The sequence below is a fragment of the Dermochelys coriacea genome, chromosome 7, assembly GCF_009764565.3.
Source record: "Dermochelys coriacea isolate rDerCor1 chromosome 7, rDerCor1.pri.v4, whole genome shotgun sequence".
NCBI classification, from domain to species: domain Eukaryota; kingdom Metazoa; phylum Chordata; order Testudines; family Dermochelyidae; genus Dermochelys; species Dermochelys coriacea.
In genome coordinates this window covers 75,696,630-75,710,519 of record NC_050074.1, presented here as the reverse complement: position 1 = coordinate 75,710,519, position 13,890 = coordinate 75,696,630, and the positions used below count along the sequence as shown (strand labels likewise).

Below are 13,890 nucleotides of genomic sequence, written 5' to 3'. Positions count from 1 at the left end.
ACTAATATTTTATATTAAATACTTCTTCCCACCCTAAAGTATAGATGTGACAATTGAAAATTTAAAATCAGCACTTCAATATTTGTTATATATATTTCAAATATATTGTAAAAGTACATTAAATCATTTAGAGTGATGTAAGTTGCATTAGAGAAAATTTAACTTTCTAAAACCAAGGGCTGTTAAGTATTATATCTAGGTGTATAACATTTAAAATTAAACCCATAACATTCATTAAGACCATTCTAAGACAATAAAACCAGCTGATCAGTAATGTGACCCTTAACAAAAATGCAGATTTCTTTGGAATGAAATGAACTTTCTGTGTGGGTCGTACACTCACTGCTTCATATTCCACTTTAAAACTGAAACAAAAATGTCATGAATAAATTCAAGTGCCACTCTAAGTAATAGCCATTGTGATTGCAAAGTTGAAGTCAGCTCAATTCTTAATTTAAACTGCTGAGAATTGACTGCTTAGATTTAATCCCAGGGCACTGTAAAAGAACTGTGCCTTTTGAGTCTTACTCTGTTGTCACCAAATTTGTATTGTTGTACAAAATAAACACATTGCACTTAAAGTGGTAAAAGTTATTTATGAAAATATGGATGTTGCTCTTCATAAATGTAGCAATTAAGAGGAGTGAGTGGGGGGCAGCCTTTTGTCTTTAACAGTGTTAGTTTTTCCAGCAGGAAGATGGAGGGGGAGAGCACATGTATTATGATTTTATCGCTATAAATAAGATGTGTGGATACTTTTCCAAGTGTCATGACTTACTTGGGACCACTTTTGATTTCAGCTCTGAGGCTCTGATTCAGCAAGGTACTTTAATACATACTTAACTTTAAGCACATGACTAGTCCAGTTGACTACAACGGGGCTCCTAAAAGTTAGCCACATGCTTAAGTACCTTGTTGAGTCAGGACGTAAAAGTCCAGTAAAACAAATTGGAAGAGAAAAATCTCAACAAAAATAATTAAATTGAAAATATGTATGGAAAACTAGTGTCTCAGATTACTGGTAGGCATAGTCAACAGAAAAGGACAATCCTTAAACAGAAGGATGTGGATATAAAACAGCAATGATGGATCTTTTGTCAAAACAGAGATTGCTTGGTTTAAATATCAATGCAATCAATGTCATTTGTAGGCTGTGTAGAAACAGTTGTGTATTATAGGTTCAGTTTTCAGCTTTCTACGTGGCTAATTAAATGTGAGACATTCCAATGTGTAGAACAGAAACACAATTAGTGTGTTTCCTTGTCTAAACTTGAATAAATGTCAGAAGTAATCGTAATAGGACTACTGGAATTGGAGATTTATAAGCTGTTTATCACACATTTTAAATTAATTAGAAAATAGTTACAAATAGTATTGGATTAATTTTCTGTTTTCTCCAACAGCACCACTTTCCAGAGTCAACTTTCAATTAAGGAAATTAGGTAAAATTGTCTTCTGTTGCTGCTGATTCGGTTTTTATTATGTAAAATTCAAATTAGGCATATTTGGAAAGTATTTGTTTTCGAGTTTCTTTGGATTTATATCAAATTGTACTGAAGTGGTCCTCATTGCAAAGAAGTGCTTTATTGAGTAGCTACTTAGGCACAAATGTGACTAGCCTAATTATATTTACACACATCTATTAGAAAAATATACATTTAACCTTTTGATATTCCTGGATAAGTAATAAAATATTCCAGTTATTTAGAAAATGTCAGTTGAATAAAGAACTTGTGTATGTATGCGTGTTGCTGTTTGATATATGTTGGTGGTTGACTTACTAAACTTAGGTCCAATATTACATGACCGCATAAGAGAACAGCTTCATTTTATGCATTATTACATATTTCTAAAAATAAAGGTTTACTTTCAGTTATTTAAATTTCCCAAAAGGTGACATATGACTACGTATTATATCTACCCAGTCAAAATATAGTATACCTTAATAGCTAGTTGTAGTTATTCTTGCTAATCCTGTTTGAAGCTCCCTTTCTTTATATAGGGAAAATGGTGCTCCTTCTGATGCTAAACTTTTCATGTTGGCAATACAGCTGAAAAGAAAGAGGGAAGCAGGAAAACATTGAACTCCTTCTTCTAAAATAACTTTATTTGTAGTCATTAATATTGTGCAGAATAGGGTGCTGAGGTTCCAATGGATGTATATTGTTAGACCTATGTACTGTAAGCATTGGAAGTGACTCATCTAATCATGGGAAGAGCAATGAAAATGAACTTGAATTTTGCTTTGATTCTGAAAATATAAAAGTGTATGATGGAGCTTAAAAAAACTATAACACATACAAACCTTTTGTTGCTGATGTGACATATCCTACGCACGTTAATTCCCTTTGTAATGAAGTCAGTAGTTTTAACTAGAATTCCTCTTTAGTTGTCTGCATCTGCAGGTGACAAGAATTATTCGAGGCCCCTTTGACAGTCTTTTTTAAAATGTATGCAAATTAATCTAATTTTAAATTGTACGTTGAATTTTCTATAACAGTTTTCATTTCCCTTGCATAAACTGATACCTGTTTCTTTGCGTACCCTTTCTCCTAAGTGCATATAACTACTGGGAAAGGCATAACCATTTAACATAACATTTTAAAAGGCATTTGCCATGTAATGAAATCCACCAGGTACTGCTTGCTTCTTACTGAGGCATTGCAGTACCTTATTGCTTTAAAAATCATCCTACAAATATCTTAATCAAAGTGGACCATTATCTGCCCATATGAGCGTATTGCACAGGTGGCAAGCTGCACAGAAGGAACTAGCAGCAGCTGGTGAAGTGAATGGCACTCTATATGCCCTGTGAGGTTTAAGATAAATTACAGTCTCTACCAAGTGGTCAAAAGCCTTCAGTAAGAAAAGCTGAAATGAAATTTGACCCTGTTGAGAATCAATAGTCAGAAGGTGAAAAGAGCAGAAGAGAGGTCATTGTAAGGAGCAGGGTTGTATCCTGCAAGTGTACATTCAATTTAAACTTTATTATAGCAAAACCATTTTTTACAAAAAAGTGGTAATTTCTACATGGTGTTTAAGGATGCTGAGGGTTGTGATGTATGGCTGCTGCTGCCAGTGGATACTGGCAAATGGAGAAGCAAACAAGTAAAGGAGAATCTCCTAAAAATACTTTACCAGTTCAAAGTACATTGTAATTTCTTCCATATAACTTTTTTGCTAATTTTTATAAAAGCATCTGAGGACCTCTCTTCATTCAGTGACAAGTGCTCTGTGTAATTTAATAGCAAAAGTTTATGGGAAGTAATTCACATTAGGGGGGAAAACATGCATATCCATGGTAATTATTTTAGTAAGATCCATTTGGTTTCTTTAATCAGTCTGTGGCTCTAGAGGTACATTTGCACTCATGGAATCTAGTAGTGTGACCAGAACTCTTTGTTTTGCCTGGTTACAAGCAGATTGAAGGAAATGCAGATCGTATGAGTTCTCCAAATGCTATCTGAGGCATGTGGGGATCACTGAGCAAATATCGAGAAACAAACAGGATCGCGCTTCATCCTTCCAAGTGACCAGGATAGCAACCACAAATAATCCCTTTCCCTTTCAGAAGCTAATGAGCTAGGCAGAAAGAGAACCCTTTTTCTCCATAGCATAGGAGCAGGAGTGAAGCCTTGAAGAACCTTAAAATAGAGTGTTGCATTGTAATGTTTGTGTTGTGTAGTAATTTGAGGCAACATATGAAACGTAATACAAACGTGTAATAACAAATGTGTCATGTTATCATGACATGAGACACTCTCTCCAATGATTTTGTCTGATTTATTCTTCGACATAACAGGCTTTTCAAGACTGAGTATCACTGGTACAGAGCATTTCATATTATCAGCTGTTTGTCATGGCTGTTTAAATGCTTCAGGAAGCAGTCATGCAATTATCTTTTGTCATCTTTTCAGGATCTTTTTAGTTGTACTGGCTGTGCTTAATTTCAGAATGCAGTGCTAAAAATAAAATGTGCTCTCACCCTGCAGCATATTGGGTTAATTTAAAAAAAAATAGGGTCTGATAGTTGTGAATTCATTCTGTATTAGTCAACCTATTAACAAGCAAAAATATTTAAGTTTAAGAAATAATCCATAGTTGAGGTAAGAACTATTTTAGTATAACTTAGGTGTGAGTCACATTTTAATATTGGTCAGACGTTATATTTTTTCCTAATTATTGCGACTCTTAAATTGAGACAGATGCATGGGATTCTGAAAAGTGAAACATTGCAGCCTGGTTTTCAATAACAAGGTACACTATTACAGGGCTCTTTGGTATACCACTCCACTGTGTCCCTCTCACTAATTTTTCTGAACAGGTATTTGGAACCATTGGGGACCAGGTTTCTTGTTCCGAGTTATACCACATGTATGTGGTTCACTGTTAATATTATTAGAGATGTTTTGACAGACCATCCTTCTATAAGGCACGAATTGTAAATGAAGAGATGGTATTAGCTAAACAGAACAATAGTAAATATAAGAAAAGGAGTACTTGTGGCACCTTAGAGACTAACAAATTTATTAGAGCATAAGCTTTCGTGAGCTACAGCTCACTTCATCGGATGCATGGAAGTGAGCTGTAGCTCACGAAAGCTTATGCTCTAATAAATTTGTTAGTCTCTAAGGTGCCACAAGTACTCCTTTTCTTTTTGCGAATACAGACTAACACGGCTGCTACTCTGAAACCTGTCAGTAAATATAAGTACAGTGTCACAGCATTAAAAATACATTTTGTTCCAAAACTGCATAATTGCAATTTATTTTGCTTTGTAAGAATAGTGGAAATGCAATGCAAATGGTGGTACAAGAAGAGCAAGGAAGAATGTCATGAAAATGTGATCTAAAAAAGCATGTTAGGGGTATCATTTTTTTTTAAATAAAGCTTGTTTTAGTTTTGAAATGTAACTCTTGATTCTTGCATGACTTCATTGCATGACTTCCTAAGTGGTATTGAAAAAGTTAATCTCAACTCTCTTAATATAATAGCAAGGCTCACAATTTTTATACTTTGGTGTCTGAAACTGACTTTGGGAACTAGCTATTCAGCAAATAAACTGAATAGGCCTTTGTTTCTTTCCTTTTCTCTGGCAGAATGATGAGAATGTCTCTCTTCAGGACATCCCACTCTCAATACCATCAAGCTCAGAACCACAGGATGTTGAGCCTATATATAAGGTAAATTGACATTGATTGTATTGCAGAATAGCATAACTTTGTTTCTGTCAGTATTGTATATAGTTGTAAAGTTAGCACTTCCAGATTAAATAAGCCAGTATAAAGCTGAGGTGAGAAACAGTTCTTATATTTATAATGGTCCTATCAGCTCAGTGAAGTAATACATTCTTTGACATTGTAATAAATTACCTCTTTAGTTTTTTAATAGCTGCGCCACAAATGGACAAATTATATTCTTGCATATGGCAGTATATCTTGCAAATAAGGTACACAGTATATTTTTTACAATTTCTTGTGTAGTATTTTGTTACATCTTGGTTCCTACACTTCAAAACAAACAAACCCCAAAAGCTGTTGACCTATTTTTATATCATCTAAAGTTTTTCAAGTAAAATGGCCAGTTTGAACCTTTAAAAGAGTACAAATTGACACACAAATTATTGAAAAAATTATGCCTTTTCATATTTGCAGTGGACATGGTACAATAATGGCATGTTAAGTTTTTGGTTTTAATTTTATAGATTGTCTTTATCCTAAGCATTTGCTGATTTTTTTGTCCCATAATTTTCACAGGAAGGAGCCAATCCTTAGAACCTATGACAATTTACAACATCAGAGGATCTTCCCCAAATATGGCCATCTCTCCACTTCTCCCCAAGCATTTTAATGAGTGCTAAATTGTAGTCTCATTGCCAAGCTTTCATTACTTCTGTAAAATAGAACACTATTTTATTTTCAAGTATGATCACAGTGTAATTAAAAAGAATGAGAAGTACTTGTGGCACCTTAGAGACTAACACATTTATTTGAGCATAAGCTTTTGTGGGCTAAAGCCCACTTCATTAGATGCATGCTGTGGAAAATACAGTAGGATGATGCGCGTGTGCACGCACACACAGAGAACATGAAAAAATGGGGGTTGCCATACCAACTCTAATGAGAGTAATCGATTAAGGTGGGCTATTATGTTAGTAATGTTACTCACACCTTCTTGTCAACTGTTTGAAATGGGCCATCCTGATTATCATACAAAAGTGTTTTTTTTCTCCTGCTGATAATAGCCCACCTTAATCAATTACTCTCGTTAGAGTTGGTATGGCAACCCCCATTTTTTCATGTTCTCTGTGTGTGTGTGTGTGTGTGTGTGTGTGCATCTTCCTACTGTATTTTCTACTGCATGCATCTGATGAAGTGGGCTTTAGCCCACGAAAGCTTATGCTCAAATAAATTTTAGTCTCTCAAGTGTCACAAGCACTCCTCGTTCTTTTTGCTGATACTGACTAACACGGCTACCACTCTGAAACCTATCACAGTGTAATTAAAGTATTAATTAATTTTGTTTACAATTTTTTTTTGTTCACTTATCCACCAATTTGCAAAGTTCTAGAACTTGCAGTGGGGTCTTCCAGTCATTAGTGCAGGTGTTTCTGCAGGAAGAACTTTTAAAACATGATAAAATCAAGAATGTGAGTTGATTTGCAATAGATATTTAAAAGGGACACTGACAAAGTTGAGTGGCCCAAAAAAGATCAGGTTTTCCTTTTCGATTTGGGTTGATCTGGTATGTGTTTTGGGTGCTGCTTTATTAAAAAAAATCTTTTATACTGTTCTCCATCACTGTAGTATTTGAGTATGTTTCACTTTGATATAAAATCCACCAGTATCTACAGGCTGCAGCTGCAAGAAACTGATATTATATGATTTTTTTTTTTTTTAAATGGACCAGAAATAGGAAACAAATAAAATTAGAGGACTATTTCTTAGATTTGGCTATGTACTGGAAAGGACATGTATTTTAGAAACTAGTCCTGTAGCTGGCTCTGCACAGATGGACTCTTGCTCCTTTGTGGAGTTCCATTTAAGTCAGTAGGGATCAGCATCGATGCAAGGAGACACCTACACAAGCCAACAGCAAGACTGGGACCTAAAATACTTATGTTTCAGGCACTCTGTGCAATGTAATTGTATTTCTGCTCCTTGTACTGTGGTCCTCTTTTGAGCTAGTTACGCTGCTTGTACTATCTCAGGTCTTTCAGAAATGTAGTCTTGAAACATGAATAATTCCTAGAAAAAGAAAGTATTGCCTTCTAGTTTCAAAACTAAACTTAATTGACATTCAGTTATTGTGACTTTTAAATAATCTTCTTTAATTGGTAGCTGCATGTGGTTTGCATTATCATAAGAGATCTTTGAGTCTAAGTGTTTCATCCTAACGCAGCAGATAAAAGCAGACTTTACTAAACTGAAATCCTATGCAAATGTTAACTGAAAATATGCCCCCACAATGCCTTGTGTAGCTGAACAGCGTGATTAATTCACTGAAATACTTTAAAATGCCACAGAAAGCAAAAGATGTTAAGAAAACTCCAAATAATTTCATAGCTGTCAAGGTTAAAAATCCTTGAAAACTTTGCATAAACATTTTTCTCTTCAAGACTTGCGTCTCCTGTTTGATCCAAGTTAAAATTCACCTCAACAGGGCTTTCTGTACAATGCAAGAAATAATTATCCTTGTTTGCAAATTTTTTATAAAAGGTGATTAATTGTTATTTTCTTTCTATTCTATTCTACTTTCATGTGACAATTTTCAAATTGCAATTCACACAACATATAGTATTGCTACTTATTGTTAGATAAACAGGGTTATAAATATGCAGTAATTCTCAGTGGTGAGTTTTTTCTCAATAGCTTATGTAATTTTGAAAGATCATAAAGCCATTGTGAATAAAAAGGAGCTTAAAATACTTTTATTGGAACTAGCGTACATTAAAAATTTAACAGTAGACAGTGTGTTTGCTCAACCCTATATCAGTTCAGCCAAGTTTCCCCACTGTTTTTAGCTATACTTTCAGCTTATGTACATATAGACCATGTCAGCATGTGGACAATGAGATAAAAGCAGAGCCTAACATATATTTTAGGAGGAATTTATCATGATGAATGCATATTTTCCTGTTGGTGCTTCAGCAGCATTTGATTTACTATATCCTGGGGAAATGTTAAATTAGATAGTGTTGTCTAGCCCCCTGTAGAAAACTTCATGTTGCCTATTTTTCTATTACTTCATATGTCAGACTGAAGATCTGCTAAATGAGATCAGGCAGCTTAAAGAAGATCTGAAGAAAAAAGATGAAACAATCAAACGATTAGAGCACCAGCTTGTAAGTATAACTCTACATTTTGCTCATTAAAACATTTTAATAATAGACATGTATGCATTGCAGAGCATATATTTGTATAGTAATTCTCCTGAAGACTTTTAAGTGGGCTAGATTTTTGACTTTGATGTTTTATACTTTCAAGATCACAAAGATGTTTATTATTAAGGCTGCGAGTCTGTCACAGAGGTCATGGAAGTAACAGATTCCATGACTTTCTGTGACTTCTGCAGTGACTGGTGCTGGCTCAGGGGCTGCCCGAGCCTGGAAGCCCCTGGGTCAGCAGCAGAAGTTTGGGTATGTGGGAAGGGGCTAGGGACAGGGGATTGGGAAGTGTGGGGTAGTGCTTACTTCGGGGTGGGGGGCTCCCCAGCTCCCACTGGCATGGCCCCCCCCTGCAGCTCCTAGGCAGCAGAGGGGCGGGAGGTCTCCGCACTACCTGCACCCGCAGCTCCCATTGGCTGTGGTTCCTGACCAACGGGAGCTGCGGCAGCTGGCACTTGTGGCGGGAGCATTGGAGCCGCTGATCTGGCCCCTGCCTCCACCGCCTAGGAGCTGCAGGGACACGGAGCTGGGTAGGAAGTCCCTGCCACCTCACCCAGCACCAGCGGGGATCCCAGGCCATGTGCCACAGCCCGGCTCCCACCTTCCCCAGCACCAGCAGGGGTCCTGGGCCACCACCCCTAGAATTCACGGTGCCCCCGGACTGTCCTCCACCAGAGCACCCGCAGCCCTCCACCCAAGTTTTAGTCAAGGTGGGTATTTTTAATAAGTCATGGTCAGGTCACGGGCCCATGAATTTTTGTTTATGACCCGTGACCTGTCCATGACTTGTGCTAAAAATACCAGTGACTAAAATGTAGCCTTATTTATTATTTATGGCCTGGGTGCAGGATGTAATAGATGATAACCCTGATTAATAACACACACAGCTTAAATAAAGAAAATTTTAAAAATGATTGGCCAAGTAATTGTTAAATGATTTTTCAACTAATATTGGAATTGAAAAGTACCTCACAAACTAACAATATTTGTTATATGCATGATTGAACTTACAGAAAGTGAATATAGCTGTAACTGTTCTCTGAGGCTTTTTTTAAAGCAATGAACAGGTATAACAGTAAAATGAAAAATTATGTTCTTTCTCCACATAGATTTATTAAAGAGCATATTAAGACAACCACTAATTTTTAATCTTAGGCCATCAATGCAGTTAATGGCTCCTAAGTAGGCAGTAAATACAGCCTTCATGATTTTTTTAAAAAACCAACTCCCTAGTAAAAGTTCAGTACATTTATTTATTTTTTTCTTTTACTGCTGTCTTGGGCTAATTCTGGATTTTGTCTTCCCTGTCACTGCAGCACAGATTGCCATGTTATAGCAAATTATCTTGTTCTACACAGGCCTGATTGTTGGGTGGTGAGGGGAAATCGCTATAGCTTTGGATATTATTTGCTTAAATAATTAGGTAAATCTATTTGATCCCCTGATGAGCCTGGTTGATTTGACATTTGTGACCGGTGCAGCTATATTTTAATATGGGGTGGGAAGACTTTCAAGAGAGGATGGAAGCTTGGCTTGTTGTGAACTTTTTTTGAAGAGACTTCTGCGATGTGAGTAAAAAGTGAGTGAATACCTGTCCACTCTTCAAATCCTCCATGCTCATGCAATCAAAACACTTGCCTTGACTGAGTATAATGATGAAGATTTTGTATTAATCACCACTTTCAGATTTTGTTTTCGTAAGTAAAAATTAATTCTCACTAACCATGATAGTTCAGATCATGGATGTGTTAAGGTTGACACTGGATGTCACATTAAAAGTTTATTTAGGGCTTCATAGTTTTCGGTACAAAGTGCACAGCAGAAAGCTTTGTAATCTGGCTTTATTTTTTCTGTCATGGGTGGGTGGAGATGTATAAGCATTCGCCTTGTCAACTGGTGGAAGATTTTTCTCCCCTTTCCCGTGTAAACAACAACAACAAAAATCTAGCTAGGCAGTGATCTACCTACCACTCCCTTATGAAAAAAGATTAACAGAATATAATATGGGGAAACAAAGTTTTTTAGAGATGTTTTTATAGAACCCTATAGAATTTGTTAAAAATATAAAGGATGTATTGTCTAAGTATCATATAAATGCAATTCCCTGTTGAGATAAACTTAAAATAAGGAGCGCATGTGTGTTTACCACACCATCATGTATTTCATATTGTTATATATGTAAAGTATGGTGTAAGTTTTTTCCAAGCAAGTACTGATAAAATTTATACTACACTATCACATATTCTGTATGTTTCATATATTTCAGAGGAACTTCTTTAGAAATGTTGGAGGCTTTTAAAATTGTATCTGGACTATTTGTCTTATTCCTTCACCTGCACAGTCAGGCCCCTTAGTTACAATAAGAACAAAACTTCAGGCCTCCAAGGGAGAAAAATTACTAATAACATAGAAATCTGTAAATACTGTTATATAGTGTAAATAAATTATAGAAATACTGTAGCATTTCTGAATATAGTTATTATAATTTTGAGGTTTCATACCATGAAACATTACATGGCTACACTGAAAAGCTTTACTTTCAGATGGTATAACACTCCCATTTCTAGCCACTAAGGATTTCAAGGTATTTGTTCTTATACTTGTCACCAGCCTTGTCCTCGAAGATGAGATAGTAAGAACATGGCATTTTGGAGAAAGATTTTCCTTTTGAAGAGAGGGAAGAAATAATTCTATAGCAGGTTAATTAGAGTGAGGCAAGAAATTAATGGCTGTTTAAAGACTTTCACAGGTTTATAACATTAGACTAAAGCCCAAGGGGAGAGGTTTGTGGACTGAGGTAAAGGAAGTGGTCAAAGGTGCATGATGTATTGATTTATCATATGGCTCTGCAATTTTTCACATGGATACTATCTCCATCTCTGTTTGCAAATATATATGTGTACATATACACATTGAACTGGCCTGGTCTGTATATGTGGCGTGTATTCACTTCCCTTCTCTGAAAGGGAAATGAAAAGTTAGGTTTTTATTTTTATTTTTATTCACTTTAAATCATAGAATTCCAGGTAATACTATAACAAAAAAACAAATGAATAAAATAAAATAAAAAAAAAAAAGTCTTACCTACAGTTAGTAGACCTTCAAATTATATTTACCTTCTTGCTGAGTAGTATACCTAGTTGTTACAGCAATTGACAAACTTTGGTATGTAGAAGGGAACTGTATTCTAAAGAAGAATAGCTCTTGTGATCATAATTATTTGAAGATGCACTGAATATAGTAATGTAGGGCTTATCTTCATGGGAAGTTAGTGCAGAGTAAGTTAGGGTGTGAATTTTAAAGTACACTAACTATTCCACACTAACACTCCCTGTAGACTATAAAAATACCTCTGCAGTTTAGCTTCTTACAGTTGCAACTGAGCTAGTAGAAGCTTGTACTAAACTATACCACACAAAGGCACTTTCAGTGTGCTCTAAGAGTGACTACACAGCGTGTTAATGCAGAATAGTTAGTGCACTTTAAATTCACACCCTAGCTTACACTGTACTAACTCCCCTGTGTAGACAGGCTTTTCGAAATTTAAGTGAGCATAACCCACTCCCCCACCTAAAACCTGAACATCAATTCTAAATTATTTATAAGCATTCTCTGGGAAAACATTCATAGAATCATAGACTTTAAGGTCAGAAGGGACCATTATGATCATCTAGTCTGACTCCTGCACAACGCAGGCCACAGAATCTCACCCACCCACTCCTGTAACAAACCTCAAACCTATGTCTGAGCTACTGAAGTCCTCAAATCATGGTTTAAAGACTTTGAGGTGCAGAGAATCCTCCAGCAAGTGACCCGTGCCCCACACTGCAGAGGAAAGTGAACCCCCCCGCCCAAGGCCTCTGCCAATCTGCCCTGGAGGAAAATTCCTTCCAGACCCCAAATATGGCGATCAGCTAAACCCTGAGCATGTGGGCAAGATTCACCAGCCAGACACCCAGGAAAGAATTCTCTGTAGTAATTCAGATCCCACCCGATCTAACATCCCATTACAGGCCGTTGAGCATATCTACCGCTAATAGTCGAAGATCAATTAATTGCCAAAATTAGGCTATCCCATCATATCATCTCTTCCATAAACTTATCAAGCTTAGTCTTGAAGCCGGATATGTCTTTTGCCCCCACTGTTTCCCTTGGAAGACTGTCCAGAACTTTACTCCTCTGATGGTTAGAAACTTTTGTCTAATTTCAAGTCTAAACTTCCTGATGGCCAGTTGTGTAGGACTTTAAATACAAGTTCCCCAGCTAAAATCATTACACCACTTTGCAACATACCACATAATGGTTGAACATTAAACTTGAGTCTTATTACCAAAATACCATTCACATTGTGTTTCATTGGAAAAAAATGTGTAATACATTCATTGTTTTCTTTCTTTTCTTTGATGGGGGGCTAAGGCAACTAGGTGTAACTGTCACAAAGATGGCCAAAAACCTAAAGGGACGATGTGCACATATGCTGACAAATTCACACAAACCTCCTGCAGGAGAAGTTCTGTGAGTAACACTTACCATTCTCTCTCTCTCAAGTAAGATTTTGTGTGTTTCATTCTCTGATTCATTCTTATTTTATACCACTCCACCATGTGACTCTCATCTGCTCTAAAGATTTTCCACACTGTGTAAGACTGATTATTGCATTTTTATATCCTTGTAATTCTGCAGCAGGTATTTGACATTCTTTTAAGAGTTCAGTCTCCAATCCATATTTTTTCTTTCTCCTTATTTGGGCCTTATTTTAGAGCATGTGTTTACTAATGAATAAATAAAATGAGGCAATAATAGAAAATCTGTCTCTTTTTAATTTTAATCACAATTTAATTCTCTTGGGCCAAGGCACTGTATCTCTGATCACACATTAAAACACTTTTAAAAACAATGTTTATAGTACAAAGTACTCTCATTTGATCGAGTTTCTTTGTGATAAATTTCAGGGTCTCTGTGCTCACTTGTCCTGACAAACGTAGCAATGTATTGACCTGAACTTAATTCATGAATGTAACAGAAGTTATCCTCTTTTTCATTTATTCCGCTAGAGAGTTTAGCATCATGGATTTTCAAATATTTAAAGGGTGGAGGAAATAAAGAGACAATCTTCCCTCCTATATGAAATTGCATGGATGACCTTCTCTCACATTTCCAACTGCATTATATTTTGGAGGCAGCTATACTAATAACTTTAGGAGTTTACTTAATGTTGTATTCTGCCATCTTAACACCCAGAAATGAGGAGCTAGCAGCACTATGTGACAAGCTAGCACTGTGAGCTGCCAGCATATGACCCAAGGACAGATTTGTCAATCACTGCTCAGATAGTTCCGGTAATTTTCTTAAATGGCTCAATACAATTACTTAGCTTTCATTCTGACACCAGGGTATACAGCTTAGACATGAATCACTTTTACATTTGTAAAAGTTGTTGGGAGAATTTGATGTAAGATTACCAAAAAAAGTTTCTAATTCTGAGAATTGCCAATTTAGATTCC

The 13,890-nt window shown here is 36.2% G+C and overlaps 1 protein-coding gene across 7 annotated transcripts in view; it reads left to right on the top strand.

Annotated features, from left to right (window-relative positions):
* CCSER2 (coiled-coil serine rich protein 2) overlaps positions 1-13,890 on the top strand; it is a 133,370-nt gene that overhangs the window by 86,681 nt on the left and 32,799 nt on the right. For 6 of the 7 annotated variants that reach the window (XM_038411228.2, XM_038411224.2, XM_038411226.2 and 3 more), the window contains exons 7-9: positions 5,100-5,183; positions 8,258-8,344; positions 12,803-12,901. In XM_038411228.2, coding sequence (XP_038267156.1) covers positions 5,100-5,183; positions 8,258-8,344; positions 12,803-12,901 — 270 coding nt within the window. The remainder of the gene's footprint in view (positions 1-5,099; positions 5,184-8,257; positions 8,345-12,802; positions 12,902-13,890) is intronic. The other variant, XM_043518685.1, reaches the window with a different exon arrangement.